This window comes from Nylanderia fulva, unplaced genomic scaffold (genome assembly GCF_048542155.1).
Source record: "Nylanderia fulva isolate GAGA-0341 unplaced genomic scaffold, ASM4854215v1 Scaffold24, whole genome shotgun sequence".
Classification (NCBI taxonomy): domain Eukaryota; kingdom Metazoa; phylum Arthropoda; class Insecta; order Hymenoptera; family Formicidae; genus Nylanderia; species Nylanderia fulva.
In genome coordinates, this window is record NW_028190304.1 from 3,222,669 (window position 1) to 3,240,088 (window position 17,420).

The 17,420-nt window shown below is 26.0% G+C and overlaps 1 protein-coding gene and 1 long non-coding RNA gene across 2 annotated transcripts in view; both read right to left on the reverse strand.

Moving 5' to 3' along the window:
- LOC114937683 (aminopeptidase N-like) overlaps window positions 1-11,771 on the reverse strand; it is a 48,130-nt gene extending 36,359 nt beyond the window's left edge. The window contains exons 1-3 of the mRNA XM_085483252.1: window positions 11,746-11,771; window positions 11,272-11,455; window positions 10,538-10,676 (exon numbers count right to left, since the gene is read on the reverse strand). Coding sequence (XP_085339378.1) covers window positions 10,538-10,676; window positions 11,272-11,455; window positions 11,746-11,771 — 349 coding nt within the window. The remainder of the gene's footprint in view (window positions 1-10,537; window positions 10,677-11,271; window positions 11,456-11,745) is intronic.
- Window positions 11,772-11,982: 211 nt separating this feature from the next.
- LOC146723051 (uncharacterized) lies at window positions 11,983-16,202 on the reverse strand. The gene is made up of 3 exons (XR_014924795.1): window positions 16,160-16,202; window positions 15,989-16,073; window positions 11,983-12,436 (listed from the first exon to the last, which is right to left on the reverse strand). It is a non-coding gene; the product is annotated as an uncharacterized LOC146723051 (long non-coding RNA).
- Between the last annotated feature and the right edge of the window lie 1,218 nt (window positions 16,203-17,420).

The following is a 17,420-nucleotide window of genomic DNA, read 5'->3' on the forward strand; positions in this document are numbered from 1 at the left end:
TCTCTTCACTTAAATTGTGTATTATAAACTCTAAACGGACAATCACTGAGAATAAAACCAACATAAAATCAATTTTAAATTGTAACAAATATCTGAGTTTATTTTTAGACGATTTTTTCTCAGCGAAAATGTCGAAGTATTAATACTTTTTTAACTATTAACGACTGAAATTAAATGGTTATTCGCAAACTAAGCGTTGTGGTAATAAAATATTAATAAAATACATTGGTCAATTAAATTCAAGTAAACTATACATTTAATAGAATTTTAATTTAAGACTTGATTGCAAAAATACATGGTAGCAAATTTGGGAACATGCAAAACATATTAGCCTCTCACATTCTATATATAATGAGGTGTTTTTTAGATATTTCAGATTGAACGCATAAATAAATATATATGTGTTAACAATTGCTTTAAATCTATATTATTGATTTCTTCATTTGATTGACAGTTATAATATTTTACCATTTTACTCTATAATTTATAATTATTAAATTATTTTTATAATTTTTAATTGCATTGACTCAATTTCTCATCATAGCTTTATTTTATTATTAAGTATTAAAGCTATAGATTTTATCAATGTTTATTTTATCAAATCTTCCTAATTAAAATATTTTTTATATATTCTCATCATCGATATACACGTAACATTATTGTGTTTAAATGTAAAAGTAAAAATTAAGTTTTAATCATTAAATTTAAGTCCAATATTTGAAAATGTTTCAACTTTAATTGGAGCCTTTTTAACCTTATTAAATTGACATGATCTATTGTTTATGCGTTTTTAATATAATATTAACTTATGCGTTTTGACCGTTTTATATAAAATATTTTATGTGGCAAATTTTACATAAAATATTTAGTATTTTATTTTTAATTTATATGATTAATATAATTCTACTTATTTTTAAGTGTATTTATATTTATTTCTCACTTAACAAAATTAATTTGTTCACGTTTTTTATAATATATCATAGTTATCATAATGATGTATTCGATATATCCCCTTATTAGGAAATATGTCGAATAAAAATTGAAAGCAATTGTTCTCTATTCTTATTTTTCGTAAGTATATAATCTTTAACAACAAAAGTAATATTAGATTCTTTTTTATTGTTACAGCTATTCTATTTCATGTCAACACACAATTTGAAAATTATTTTAAATATTAAAATACACACAGATATGTTTTTATAAAAAATAAGTACGACAAATTTTAGAAAACAGAAATTTAATAATTTGTAATAAAATGACAATTAGAAGTGTCTGTTATAATATTTATTATCTGTTATGTAAATTGTAGTATTTTTAAGTTTCAGAAGTAATTTATTTGATATCATATTTTTGTGAACCAAAATTATTTTAACATTACAATTCGTAAAATATAATATCGACACTATTTGAAATTATCAATTGATTCAAATTTGAAAATGTTTCATAATAAAATTATTTTCTTTATACTTCTATGTTGGAAATTCTTTAAAATTCCGTTATAATGTATAATTAAATTATTTTGGTGTTTGTAGATAAATATGTTTTTATATTTTAATCTTAACTTACCCCCAGTATTTCGTAACCGAATGTTAATTAAAAAATTATATTGATAAAATTTATATTTTTTTCTAAATTAACTAAAACAAATTAATGATTTAGCAATATGCACAATGTTGGAAGAATATAATTATTCACAAACACTTTATTACAATCATTAGTCTTTATGTCTACTACGATATGGTTCGAACGACCACAAAAGACTGACTGATTCTCTGGACGTGTCATCGTAATAATTATATGTTGTGTTAGGTCAACATAACTTTTTAGGTCGACATATGTATGTCGATATATATCAACAAATTAAGTATGTAATATTAAATATATATTTATATAATATATAATTAATAACGAATTTTTAATATACATATAAATTGTAAATATGTTGGCTGCAAATTTTTATAATATTTAAATAATAATTTGTTATACATATATATATATATATATATATATAGATGTATTTGTGTGAACGCGCGCGCGTTTGTGTGTGTGTTTGGGCGCACATATAATTTTATTAATTAACGTAGAAAAATTAAATGCAAAGCTACATATAATGAAAAATAAATAGATAATACATTTAGGTGCATTTAACATTTAACAAGCATATATTTATATATTTATATTATTTAAATATATATATATACATTTATAATATTATATTACATCTTATAGTAAAATTTATTGTAATATTATATCGCTATTTTCTTGTGACTACATAATATATAGTTTAACTAATTCAAGCAAGTTCGCAAAAACATGATAAACTTGAGGCACGCAATCATAAAGTTTAGTAAATATAGAAGCATCGAATAGTAATATCTAAATAAACAATAATAGTTAAAGTAGTAAAACAAATAATACATACAATATAAAAAAATTATTCATATGAAGTATATCCATGCATGCAAAGCTGCAATTTTTTTAATTTTACACGAAGAAAAACTTATAATACTGTCTCAGTCTTTCGATTTGACTTTTGCGAATTGATATCTTGCTTTCAGCTTTGTCAGAATACAGCATTCTGTAATCCTAATAGATATAAACATAAATTTGCACAATAAAATCAATATACTGTTTATATAATAAACAAAACAAATATAAAATTAATACGCAGAAGTTAATAAGAAAGATTTATTTTTCTTTCGATTTTCCTAATAATATTTATTAAATTTACCATTTCTTTTATTTCATCGAATAATATCTTTGCATTGACCTTCAACCATTTAACGTGTTCGTTTATTTCCTAAAATATATTATTTTTTAACATTATTAATAAACAACATTATTATAACATTATCAAAATTATTTAAACATTAAATAATAATTATTAACATTGCATTATTATTACATTTTGTATACATATATAAACATGTAAAATTTTTACCTCAGTTAGAAGATTTACGGAATATACGTTATTAATAATAATAATTATTGCTGTAGTTATATCAACATGTCTAAAAACAAAAAGCAAATGTATATAAAACAATAAATTTTTGTACAAAATATTTATAAAAATATGTCACATTACTTTGGTTTTATGTTCACAAAATTATCTAATATGTCCTTCAGAATAATTTGATTATTCGCATGCTTCGTAATAATATATAAGAAACTGTTAAGAAGATATTGATTTTCTTTTTTAAAAATAGATTTATATCTTAAATAGTTTTTAATCATATCAGCATCTTCAGTGCAAGCCAAGTATTCTAAAAATTTAGTGTCTTTTTTTGCAACACCTATACCATACACTGATTCCCAAGTCGGTTTGTTGGTATTTATCATCAAACCTTTACAATATGTCCATTCCTTCCACCATGGCAAAACCCTATAACATAAAAAAAATTAAATTTTCTCATTAAAAACTAGCATATAAATATCTTGATCAAATTATTTAAACATTATAGGCGATACCTACAGAAAATTTGATTAAGAAAAGCTAACAATATATAACAATAGTTACTTGTGTTTTTCAAAATCTTGAAGATGTTGTTCTAATTTATTGTTGGCTTCTTTCTTACAAGTGATGTCATCAAGAAGACATGCCCATCTTGCAGCTTCTTGTCGTAAACATATTCTAAGTTTGTCTGTATCATCAATTTCTTCATATTTGATTCTTCTAAGTACCCAGATTAATTCCAACCTTATGCGATACTATAAATCGTTAAATATATATTTCTTTGTTCATATTATAAATGTGATTAAAAATTATTTAATTTTCTTATTATTTTTCAATAAATTCTTAAAATTTTCTTTTTCTATAAAACAAACATACAAACAAATTCACTTATAGACGCTAACGTTTATTTATTCACGTACATATGTATACGTGCACATATACATTTATAATATACATGTACGTAAAAATAAGGTTTAATTTGTGCGAAATGTATATAATATTTAATAAATATTAAAGTTTCATAACTACATATTTCTCTATTATATTTTATTTTTAAATAATGTATAAAATATATCTTTTTGAGAAATATATAATTAAATTTCTCCAACTATATATGTTTTATTTCTTTTAATTACTAACATGTACTATTTTTTAAAGTTATTAACATGTAATATTTATATACAGCTAATATAATTGCATTCATTGACAAAGATTTTAAGCACCTAGCTATACATATATCCAATAACAAAGTTATATACTAATAATATCGGCAGTAGTGAAAATCATAGACTTTTTGGATAGTTCTTCGGGTGAGTAGTATTCAAACTGAATTTGTTTGCACATTTGTTTGCGACGTAATAGTATGTAAAATTTTATCGCTGCTAAATATATTTGTCTGAGTATTTAAATTATTTGTGATCAATGGGTGTATATGTAAATATTTAAATTGTAATATTTTTATCAAAATTTATTAATATCTACCATAAAATATCCAATTTTTTCTTTCAACACTGGAAAAGCACTACATATATATTCCAGAGCTTTAAACAAAGGATACCATGCTATATAATCTTCTTCTTGATACAAATACGATATGATGTTCCAGAATATATAAGAATGGAGATGGCCTGCTACCATTAAATTGAATGCATCATCGATAATTTGAGCACGATTAAGGACATGAATTTTTTTGTAATTCAAGGAATGTAGATAATTTGTAATTCTTTGCCAATTCTCTTCATCATAGTTAACGCGATAATATCCTGTCGAATAGTACATAAATTTTATCAATTCTTATTGTTCTGAATAATTTTATCATTAATATAGTTATTTTTGAACTTATTTTAATTTTTGTTTCATACTTTCTTTATATATATTATAAATTGAAAATGTATCAAAAATTTAATACCTATAAATAAAATGCAAATGCATATAGAAGATTAATTATAAAAATGTCATCCTAATACTTAAAATAGTAGCAAAAATAAAACTGTGCAAGATATTGTTGTATATCATAAAATAAAATTGATTCTAGTTGTGCATAAATAATAGTTATTTAATGCTAACCGATATAATTTCTATGACATGTAACGTTGCGAAAATTGTATGTTACCTGTACTTATTATTATTAATATATAAATATAATTATTTTTTAAATAATTTTCACTATTATTAAAATAAAATATTTCTAAATATATAACATTAATATTGATGGTGTTATTTAGAAAACGCGTATATCCTACACGTATAAACTACGTATATATTAGATATAATACATATAATAATTTGATATATGTATATAATGATATTATAGATAAAAAAATATTAGTAATATGTATAATGCAGATTACGTTTGTTGTTAGCAGATGATAAAAGATGGAAGATGGGATTGAGATGATAGAGAAAAAGAAAAAAGTCATAAATTACGTATATAAGGAGGAGCTGAAGAAACTGAATTTTATGGTGAAGAGACTGGTGCATGTAGTGGAGAGTTGTGGTATGGAGGATGGAAAGAAAGAAAGATGAGGAAGTACGTTAAGAAGAAAGGAAGGTGGAACGGAGGGAAGTGTGATTGGAGCAAAAATAAAAAAAAAGGAGAAAAGAAAGGTAAAGAGAGTAAAGTAATATGTGGTGGTAGTGAAGAAAAATGATCAAAAAAGGAGAGGAGAAAAAAGGGTTAAAAGGTGCGAAGAAGGCGAGGACAGTGTGAGGAAAATGTAGTGGAGAGAAGAAAAAGAAGTAAAGAAAAGATGAAAAAGAAAAAAAAGAAAAGAAGAAGTGATGAAAAGAAAGAAGAAAGAAGAGAAGAAGAAGAACGTATTACGTGGTAGTACCGAAAGTGATAAAGGAGGAATTAGTAGTATAATGTAGTGAAGAAGAAAAAGAAGAGAGAAGGTATGAATATGGTCGAGAAGTGTGGATGTAAGGATGAAAATGAGGAAAGAATAGGTGGTTAAGTAGAATTATAGAGTTGATAGTGGAGACGTCGGGATGGTGAGAAAGGAGAATAAAGAAGATTTGACAAGAGGAAAAATAGGTGTTACGAGAAGAACGAGAGAGAATGTAGTGGTGGGAGAAGTACGGTTGTGGAGAAGAGAGTAGAAGGGAAAAAGGCTAGGAGAGGAACGGAAGAGGGGTTAGTGACAGAAGAAGAGATACGGATGGTAGAGCAGAGAGTGGAGAAGAAAAGAGAGAGAGACAAAAGAAAGCAGACGAAAAGGAGAAGTAGAAGAAGAGAAAGAAGGAGGTGGAGGAAAAGGAGAAGAGAAGGAGGAAATGTTGAAGAAGGGGGGGATATTTATTGTAAAGATGTAGGTAGTGGTGGACAAAAATAAATTTTTGGAGAAAGAGTGGATACTGAAGAGATGTGAGATTGGGATAAATGTGGGCTTGATGATGGTGAAGAGGTAGGTTAGGTGGTGGCTAGAGGAAAAAATAGGAAATGAGGATAGAAAGGGGAGGATCTAGGAGATGAAGAGTTAGACATAGAAGGAAGAGAGGGTGGAGTGGAATCAGGAACGGAACGATTAGGAAGGGTGAGGCAGAAGAGAGTGGAAAGTACGTTTTGTTTTTTGTTAAAAAAATGAAATGAAAAAGAAGACGGAGGTTAAAGTCAAAAAAAGGAGAAAGGAGAGAATGAGAAAATAGCAATTATGGGTGTGTAAAATAAGGACGAGAAATAAGACATAATAAGTCCCTTGGTCGATATTTACCAATGTGTTGTATATTGAATATTATCCAACCATTTTTATTAAATGGTAATGATAATTTCAAATCTTTTGGCTTGCACACCATGTGATGAGTAAAATTGTTAAAATCTAAAGACGTTTGCGTAGTAAAAGTTACAGGAAGGCAGTCAATTTTTAATTTGTCGATATTTTGAATCGATACATTTACTTCGCTCCTAATAGAATTGTGTGTTATTTTTATGATGGGACAATACGTTTCTAAATGCCAATAATCTATTATTTTTACAGCTGTATATGGTTCGTCTGCACCAGCAACAATTTTATCCCAAAAATTAATCCCAATACTTTGATGATATAATTGGTCAAATTCACACAGTATGTAAAATATATAAAAAAATTACAAATATGTTAAAATTGTCTGTTAATGTTAATTTTTTAGAGAATTTTAATAAATACTAAAAAGCAAAACATAAAATTGCACTTCTATTTTTATATTTATATATTTTATGTGTTTGTATTATGATGATAAAGAATATAACATAATTTTCAATAAAATAGTGACGTTAAATTTTGCCTATTTTTGGGACCTTGAATTTAAAACTTTTTCATGCCAAATAGTACTATTAGATAAAATATTAATCCTAGTAAAATTTCAAGATAAACATAGGCACGGTTCTGGAGACTCAAGGGGAAAAGTGATTATTTTTAGTCAGTTTTTTGAGAAATTATCACTTTCATTTCTTCATATCTAAGGAACCGTGCCTATGCTCATCTTGAAATTTCTCTGGGATTAATGTTTCATTATATAGTACTATTTGACATAAAAAAAAGTTTGAAATTTGAGTTCACAAAATTCGATACAAAATCGACGAAAAAACAGATTTTTTTGCTATTACTCTATAATAAATTTATTAAACTTTTAGGCATTATTAGCATTAATATAGATTATATATGAACAAATTATTGAGAGAGTTATAAAATGGTTAAAAAGAGAAATAAAACAAATGAAAAGTTCGAGACAAAACGAAAAGAAAAGGAGAATAATATAAAGGAAATTGTTTTAGGAGAGACCAAGATAAAAATAAGGAAGAAATGGAAAAGAGATACCCAGGTAGCAAGTTGACGTTTAAACCTGACGTAAAAATCTGATAAATAAGATTAAGAAACAAATGTAGCACAAAATGCAATTAAAAGAAAAAAAATTATTAGAATTATAGACCATATGAAGAAATAAAGGAAAAAATAAAAAGAGTAAATACAATTTAGAAATTATTTAAAACAATAACAGTACATGAAACAAAAATAAAAGATAATTATTGCAATATGGGGAGCCACCTCCGATTTTGATGACCTTGATATATTTTGTCAAGGTTACTGTCCTGAGTAAGTATCAAAAAGTTTTAAGCGTCGCTCATTGTTTACAAAAAGTTATTAACAAAGTTTACGAAATAAAACTAATATTTGTGACATATGTACATTTAATTGCGTATTATATGTTTGAACGCGTAATAAAAGTAAACGCCTAGGTCAAGAAGAAGCTAGGGCCCTGCTCCTCATGCTAAACATAGGTTGTTTAAGATTAATTTTTGAATGGGTAGTGGTGCAGGGGAAGGAACGGAGCTACTGGCACCTTCTTGACCAACGCGTTTACTTTATTACGAGACCAAATATATAAAACATATACATTTAAATTTGGACGTGGAATAAAGTAAATGCGTGGGTCAAGTAGGTGCCTGGGGCTCCGTCTCTTCTCCTCCAACTCCACTTTCCTCAAAAATATCTCTAACTAACCCATTTCCGAGGAATGAATTTTAAACGTTTCTGATATTTATATAAAAATTTTTTGCCTTTAATGATCAAATTACTGTTATATTTTTAAAACTTTTTTGGTAATAACTTTTTTATAAACAATGAGCGACGCATAAAACCTTATGATACTCAGGACAGTGACCTTGAAAACATATGACAAGGTTATCGATATCGGAGATGGCATATCACAATAATTATCAAATAAAACAACAATGTATATATGTATATGAAAAAGTGACAACGATAAAATAACATTTCTTTTTTTTCTACAAAAACGGTTTTCATAAAAAAGTAATGAAATTAAAAATAAAATTTAGTAGCAGATCTAGGAAAATAACGAAATTATTGTACTAAAAGAAAACATTAGACAATAATGTAAGAATAAGCCAAAAGAAAGGGACATTTTATACAACATCTATTATTGAATGTTGTTTATGTTACACAATTTTAATTTTCTGATATTATATTTTACATTGAATTACTCACGTGTTATTTATATATGAGCGAATACCTTTCCAAAATATTTTTTTGGTGAAGGCGTGTTCCATCATGCGCAGTATAAAGGGTGCTATGATTTAGATCAAAATTATAAATTATATATATTATAAATAGATATTTACTATAATGATTACTTATAAAAAAGTGATTTTTTAAGGAAAATTGATATATTTGTATATCGGGTAATAATTGCGTAAAAGTAAAATGTTTTTTATTGCTGCATCGTTATCATTCTATTTTATATGTAAACTCATTAATACTTACGAAGATAGCAGAACTTTAAAGAACCATTTCATTAATTCCCTCTACTTACATATGTGAGGGTGTTACCAGACACTTTGTATGTTCGTATGTGCGTGTGTGTGCGCGCGCGCGTGTTGAGTGTGTGTGTGTGTGTATGTGCGCATGTTATCTTATCCATACAACTTATTGTTTTGGTAATGAATATTGCGAGAAATTGATTTATAATAAAATTAATTTAGATCCAATATGTTAAAAAAAAACATGAATGATCTTCAAATTACCTTGACAATCAACTTTTACGAAAAAGTCAGTAGCGTTCATTTGTTTGTCTTTACGAATTATACAACTTTTATTTAAAATGTTTTTCTTTAAAATAAACTGTTCAAAAAATCTTTATATGGACATTTTAAAATGAAATAGTTGATGTATATGCGAGCGCAGACACACGCACACGCTCACGCGCGCGCGCGCGCACACACACACACACACACACACACACGCACGCACACACACACACACACACACACACACACACACACACACTCACATATATACGCTCACGGAAACGCACATGCCCACGGAAACGCACACGCCCACGCGCAAGCACACGCGCACGCACACACACGCACAAATTAATTCATTTTAAAATATATATACAAAGATACAATAAACAATTTATTTTAGAGAAAACGTTTTAGATAAAAGTTGCATGATTTCTAAATACAAACAGGTGATTTTTATAGACATTTTCTTATAGGCTGCTTTTGAAGATTATTTGAAGAATATTTAGGTTTTTTTAATAGATCTGCTTTAATTTATTTCTAAATCGATTCTTCGCAATATTCATTATTAAAACATTAAGGATAAGATAATTATAAAGAGAATATTTTACTGGATATTTTAAATCTTTAACTCATTACTTTACATAAATTTAAATATCTCATGAAATATTAATTTTTCGTCATTCTAGCCTCAATAATTTTGTATATAAAATAATGAGAAAAATCAATATTTTTGCAAAAAAGCCCACATAGTTTTCAAAGAAAACTGTGTAGCGGCTAGTTGCAAATTATATATACACACATATATATTTTTTATATGCATAAATACCTTAAACATTAATGACAGAATATGCATGAATACGTACATACGTGTGCGTGTGCATTTTCATGTGCGTGAGCGTGTGCATGTACGTTTGCGTGAGCGTGGCGTTTGCGTGTGTGTGTATTTTTATAAAAATAATATTTAATTAATATTCAGATACAGTATTAATTATCTTCTAACTTTACACATATTTTAAAGTATTAATAGTTAAAAATTTAGGCGGATTATTTTATTATATTACCTCTGATTGAATTACGAATTTCCAATAATCTGTTAACTTGTGAAGTAGATGACCACATATGATTATCACCATCCAAATGAAAAGAGTAATGTTGATTTTGAACGACAAATAAATTTATTATTCGATCGTCAGGATAAATCTATACAAAGATAATTAATATATCAATGTAACCTTTTTGAAAATAATTGCATTAAAAACAAAAACTAATATTATTAACGTTACTTCATTGTTAAAACAAAACACTTTCTCATTTTAAAATACACATTAAAATAAATATATAATAATGAAATCTAAAATTTTGTATTAATTTAATTAGCAAATATTACATATTTTTAAATTATTGTCTCATGACATATTGCAGATTTCTCTTTATCAAATTTATTCACATAAATATTACGTGTATTAGTTTCTAATTAATTTATTTTATTTTAGAATTCATAAAAATTTAAAAATATTCAAGAAAAGGTGCTAAAAGATAAACATTTTTAATAAATTAAATTATAATTATATGTATGTAATTGTTGTTATAATTATATGTATGTAAATGTGTGAAAAAAGTATTTAAAAAAAACATTTGATTATTTTATATAATACTCAATGTTTTTAAGACAATTCACAAAAAATGTGTATGGATTTTGTAAAAAAGGTTTGATTTAAGAAAATCTTGCAACATGAATGCATAAATACTGTTTGCGAGGTGTGAGCGAGATAGCGTTGAAAATATTTAGAATAACCTTATCGACAGCATACGTTGCAAGCAATGTAGTAAGACCGTTTTTAAACCAAGAAATCGACACTAACGGATTGTTCATCATATTATAAAACCATTCTTGTGCCACTTTGCGTCCTACTAATTGGGCTACTTTGATTTTGTGAGCAATAGGATATAAATATTTATTGTAGATGATATCTGTTTCCCTGAAAGTTATATTTAAATGTTAAGACTGTAAACTTTATAGAAAATAAAAGTTTATTTTTGTTACAATAATATAATTTTATTGTTAGATGCTTGATTTAGAAACTTATGGGTACAATTTAGCAAATTAATATTTTAAATCGTACCAAATTAAATTTTTTTGTTTTTTAATTTACAATATGAAACAGCGATAAATTTCTGTTAATGTGTATATCGTTGACAAAAAACAATATTTTGAAATAAATAAAAAAGTGTCATTTCTTTTAAACTTTATAACAGTTTTAACATTTACCTTACAGGGTATGATTTAGCATACATACTTTCGCCTTTATGTATGTATTAAAAGAGTAAACTTTAACTTTTTAATATTATGAATAAACTCAATTCTACTAAAATTATTTGTTTTCGTAAGTTCTTATAATTTGGAACGTTTACAGAAACGAAATATATACCTAATTTTAAATTTTATAATTATACATACTAATATAATTTTATTTTTAATGTAATTAAGTATTTATACTCACCTATAAAAAACAAGTCCAAAAACTATTGTGCCTTTGTCATGGAAATTTGGAATTGCAACATGAGACACCATCGAAATATTGTTCGAATGCTTCCATTTATTGTTAAAGAATAACGTGATATTTGTAGCTACATTATTTGAAAATTCCATATGAAATACAGTATCAATTCTGATCCACATTTTAATGATTTCGTTATCGATATGGAATAGGCAATTAGACACAATTATTGTTGCATGATCAGTCCACATGACAGGTGTGGTATCGTTATGTATCCATAACATATTGTGCATATCTAATTTCGTATTTTGCAATGGCATATTTGACAATGCCGCGCAACTATCACATCTTATAGAAATGTTAAAGGTTGCCCTTAACCGTACATCATGTAGATGCAAACATGACAATTTTTGAAAAAATGGTCGGTCGCCTATTATCTGAAAATGCGGAGCACCTACCCAACTACATTTAAAAAAACATGAATTAATGAAACGTTTTTGACAAGTATAAAAATATTGGGATTTAGAAAATGTATAAATGTTATATGCGTCAACACATATTATATATATGACCCTATTACATGATAATAATAAATATAACGATTGTTCGCCTTTATATTTAAATTCTGCGATACATAATAACTTTTAAACATTTAATACGTAAATAATATATTAAATCCAATGTCTTATGTAATTGTATATTGTACTCTTTTTTATTAATAAACATTTTTTATTAAAAAACATTTATTATTTACTCACGTAGTTTCTTCTTTCACGTCAAAAATTTGAAAGACTTCATAAGCAGTACCATAATATTTTATATTTAAGGTGTATTTTCTTGGTAATAACTCATCGAATAAGGAAATATCAATTGTGTCTTTTTCAGTAGTATATGTCAGTTTATGAACTGTATCTTTATCATTCTCATTATTCCTTTCAAAATTTGTAATTAGAACTATATTTTTAATACATAATTGTTCTGAATGTAAATATATGTGTTTCGTTTTGTTAAGAATGTTTATGCTGATATTGTATTCCCCATAGAAAGTATTTCCTTCAATAAGTGTTAAAAGCATGATATCGTAATGCATTGGTATTACATATTTTGATTTTTGATAGCATAAATATTCATTAGAAGTGGAAGCTGTCGCAGCGATAAATATTAATCCGCTTAATAATAGTTTTAGAAATATCATTATGTTCGAGAAAAGGAATATTTCTTTTAGATCTGTAAAACACTCTGGACAAAAGATAAATAAAGAAATTAAATATAGCTTAGATGTCTTTTAAATGATTTTTATATATAAAAAAGAAATAAATACAAAGAGTATTAAAATCATTAATTTGGGAACCATCCTAATTATCGAAATATTATATGGTGAGGAAGCACTGAAATACATATATATATATATATATATATATATTTAAAATTATATTTAAAAAAATTATATATACTGGTCATAAAAATTATCGCAACGCGCGATTAACAGAAAAATTTCGCGTAAATTTAAATAACCGTATCTCAAGCGAGAAAGTATCGTATTTGAAGAAATTATTTATTGTTTTAATAGGTGCAGTTTCTACTTTTAAAAATTTTTGTTTGATTTTGATTTCATTCTCTCAACCTTATTCCATTTTTTTAAAAGTAAAGTGTTTATTTTTCAAAATATTGCAAAATTTGACAAACTATACGTGGTAAAACATATTTTTTTCGCAAATTTTATTCCAAATTTTCGCAAAATATGAACTTTCTTCTACAAATTAAAAAATAAAAGTTTGTACATTGTTTTCGTACAATCTTTTTCATCTCCTAATGTGTGAAGAAATGTATGGATCATACATTTTTCCATACAAATGTCGAACTTGCGATCTTAAACCACGTTCACATAAATGTCTTCTAATTGTTTGATCACTGATTCTGTGAGGGAGATCTTCATTAGCAATTTGTCGTGCAATCATCGTGCGCGTCGAGTATCATTAATGCTGATGGTAAATGAAAATAATGTATGGGTAACTTTTATATGTAATAACTGTGCGAAAAAAAGTTTGCTTTTTTTTAATTTGTAGGAAAAAGTCCATATTTTACGAAAATTTGTATGATTTGCGAGAAAAATTTATTTCATCCCGTAAATTCCGTCAAATTTTGTAATTTTTTGAAAAAAAAACACACTTTACTTTTTAATGGGGTGGAGAGATGGGAGAGAATGAAATCAAAATCGAACGAAAGTTTCTTAAACTATAGAGACGTTACCCTCTAAAACAAAATAAAACTTTTTCAAATACGATAATTTTTTGCGAAGATAAGCTTTTTTTACGCGTAAGTTTTCTGTTAATAGAGGCAGTCCGATAAGTACTTAGCCTTATTGCCCGATGGTGCCAGTATCGCAAGAGAGTTTTACTATCGTGTAGTACTCATACATTCTCGTAGACGGCTACTGTCAAAATTTCAGCCGAATCGGACTCGTAGTTTTGTTTTGACCGCGTGTGGAAGCGGGCGTGTCCGCGGATTTTAGAAAAATGGAAAAAGAGCAATATCGGTCGGTGATTCGATTCATGTTTTTGGAAGAGAAATCGCACAGCGAAATCAAAGATTCTTCATTTCGACATCTTTGATTTCGCTATATATATATATATATATATATATATATATATGTATGCATATATACATATGTATTTCAGTTTTGCACATATTGTAATTAACAGCAACGTACACGGAAAAAAAAATTAGCTACCATTATCTACCATTAGCTAAATTTTAGCTGTCCATATATAACACATGAAATTTAGTTATCATGCTTAAATTTTAGCTATGACAACTAATATTTTTTAGCTATAACATTCTCCGTTAAGCTATGGCTAAAAAATATTAGTTACTGTAGCTAAAATTTAGGCACGATAACTAAATTTCAGGTTGTAATATATGGACAGCTAAAATTTAACTATGATAGCTAATTCTTTTTTTCCGTGTGGAAATATTAAATTTACAGCATATTTTATATTTTATTTAAATAATTAATCTCATTGTCAAATAATTATGTGCATTTAAAATTTAAAAATATTATTTAAAATATAAACATTTATAGTATATAAAATTAGTTATCTGAACTTGTGTATACATTCAAAATAAGAAGAACACAGTAAGGATAAGAAAAACTGAGGAGCGGCAAGAGAAAAAGGGTGAGAGATAGAGCACGTGTTTACATTATTATGTTCCTTCGAAAGTCTGTTTGATTTCTTTTCTTAAACTGTGTATTATAAACGTTTCAGCTTTAATGGATCTTATTAAATCTATATATGAACTATTGTCTGTGCGTTTAAATTTAATACAAATATGCGTTTTGAACGTTTTATATCAAATATTTTATGTAAAAAAAATTGTACGTAAAATATTTAGTATTCTGTTTATTTCTAACTTATATGATTAATATAATTTTACTTATTTTTAAATGTTATATTTATATTTATTTTTCACTTAATAAAATTAATTTGTTTACAGTTTTGATAATACATCGGCCTTATAGGGTGATAGGTCCAATACAAATTCACAGCAATTGTCCTACTTTTCTCATTTTTCTTAATTATATACCTACATTATTTTTAATAACAAAGTTAATATTTAATTCTTCTTTCTTGTTACAGTTATTTTTTCTATTCAATGTCAGCACAACTTATAAATCATTTTAAATATTTAAATACGCACCAATATTTTTTTATAAAAAAATAAGTATGACAAATAGAAAATAGAATTTTAATAATTTAGTAATAATAGGACAAATAAAAGTGAGTATTAAAATATTAATTATCTGTTATATAAATTATAGTATATTTAAATTTCAGAAATAATTTATTTGATATCAAACTTTTTGGGGTGATCGAATATTTCAACATTACAATTTATAAAATATTATAATATAGTCATTATTTAAAATTATTTTTAGATAAAACTGTATGATTAAATTTTTTTTGCATTTGTAGACAAATATATTTTTTATATCTTTAATTTATTTTGACTTACCCAATATTTCGGAGCAGTAGCCTAATTGGAAAATTATATTGGAAAAATTATATTTTAAGTAAAATTATATTTTTTTCTAAATTACCTGCAACAAATAAATGCTTTAGCAATATGCGCAATGTTGAAGGGATGTAATATTCACACACGCTTTATTACAATTGTTATATCTACCACGATATGTCTACCACGATATGGTTCGAAAGACCACGAAAGGTTGACTGACGCTTCTCTGTACGCGTATCGTGCGATAAATATGATATGTTAGGACAACAAAACTTTTGAGGTCGATATATGTGTGTGTGTGCGTGTGTGTGTGTGTGTGTGTGTGTGTGTGTGTGTGTGTGTGTGTGTGTGTGTGTGCGTGCGTGCGTGCGTGCGCGCGCGCGCGCGTGTGTGTGTGTGAAGCGCGTGTGCGGCTGCGTTTGTAACTTTCGTATTAATTAAGCACATTCAAATTTTGGCCAATTTATCATATAAATGTGCATTATTTACAAATTCATATTACTTATTTCGAAAAACATTTTTACGACAAAAGTGGTGTAATATCTTGTAATATATATTCATCGCTTTCGATAATTTCATCTTAATACAATAATATATATAAATACTTAATATTTAGGCTCGCATAAATTCAAAAGTGATATAAGAATAGGCTAACTAAACAAGTTAGATTGTTTTGGATATTAAATAAGGTAAGATTAATATTTTATATAAATAATTTTGTGAAATTATGTGAGAGACAAAGAGGGAGAGAGAGAGAGAGAGAGAGAGAGAGAGAGAGACTGGTTAATGGTTGTAGAAAAGTGGCGGGGAGAGAGAAAGAGTTATGTGATTTATTATAAACTAAAAAATGGTAATTAATCACAAATTTTTAATTATAACATTAAATGTGTCAAATATTTATTTATTGAACATATGGCACATGTAATTATAATAGTTTACATATAACGTTAACATATTACTAATTCTTATAGTTATACAAACTTATTATATATATATATATATAATTATTTATTAATTATTATAATGTATTAAATATATATTAATATATTGTATAATATGATCTCTATATATCACGTACGTATTATAAAATATGTAATATTATGATTTTACACGCACACGCACATACACACACACACACACACACACACACACATGTATATATTAATTTTTTTTAATATAAAAAAAACAAATTTTTATAATACACAAATATAAATATGTTGCGTGTAAATTTTTATAATATTTAATATTAATTCGTTATATATATATATATATATATATATATATATATATATGTTATATCTGTGTGTGTGTATTTGTGTATAATTGTACGTAAACATATAATCTTATTAATTAATGGAAAAAAATTAAAAACAAATTAATAAATAATTTAAAATATATAGATAAAACATTTAGGTGCATTTATCATTCA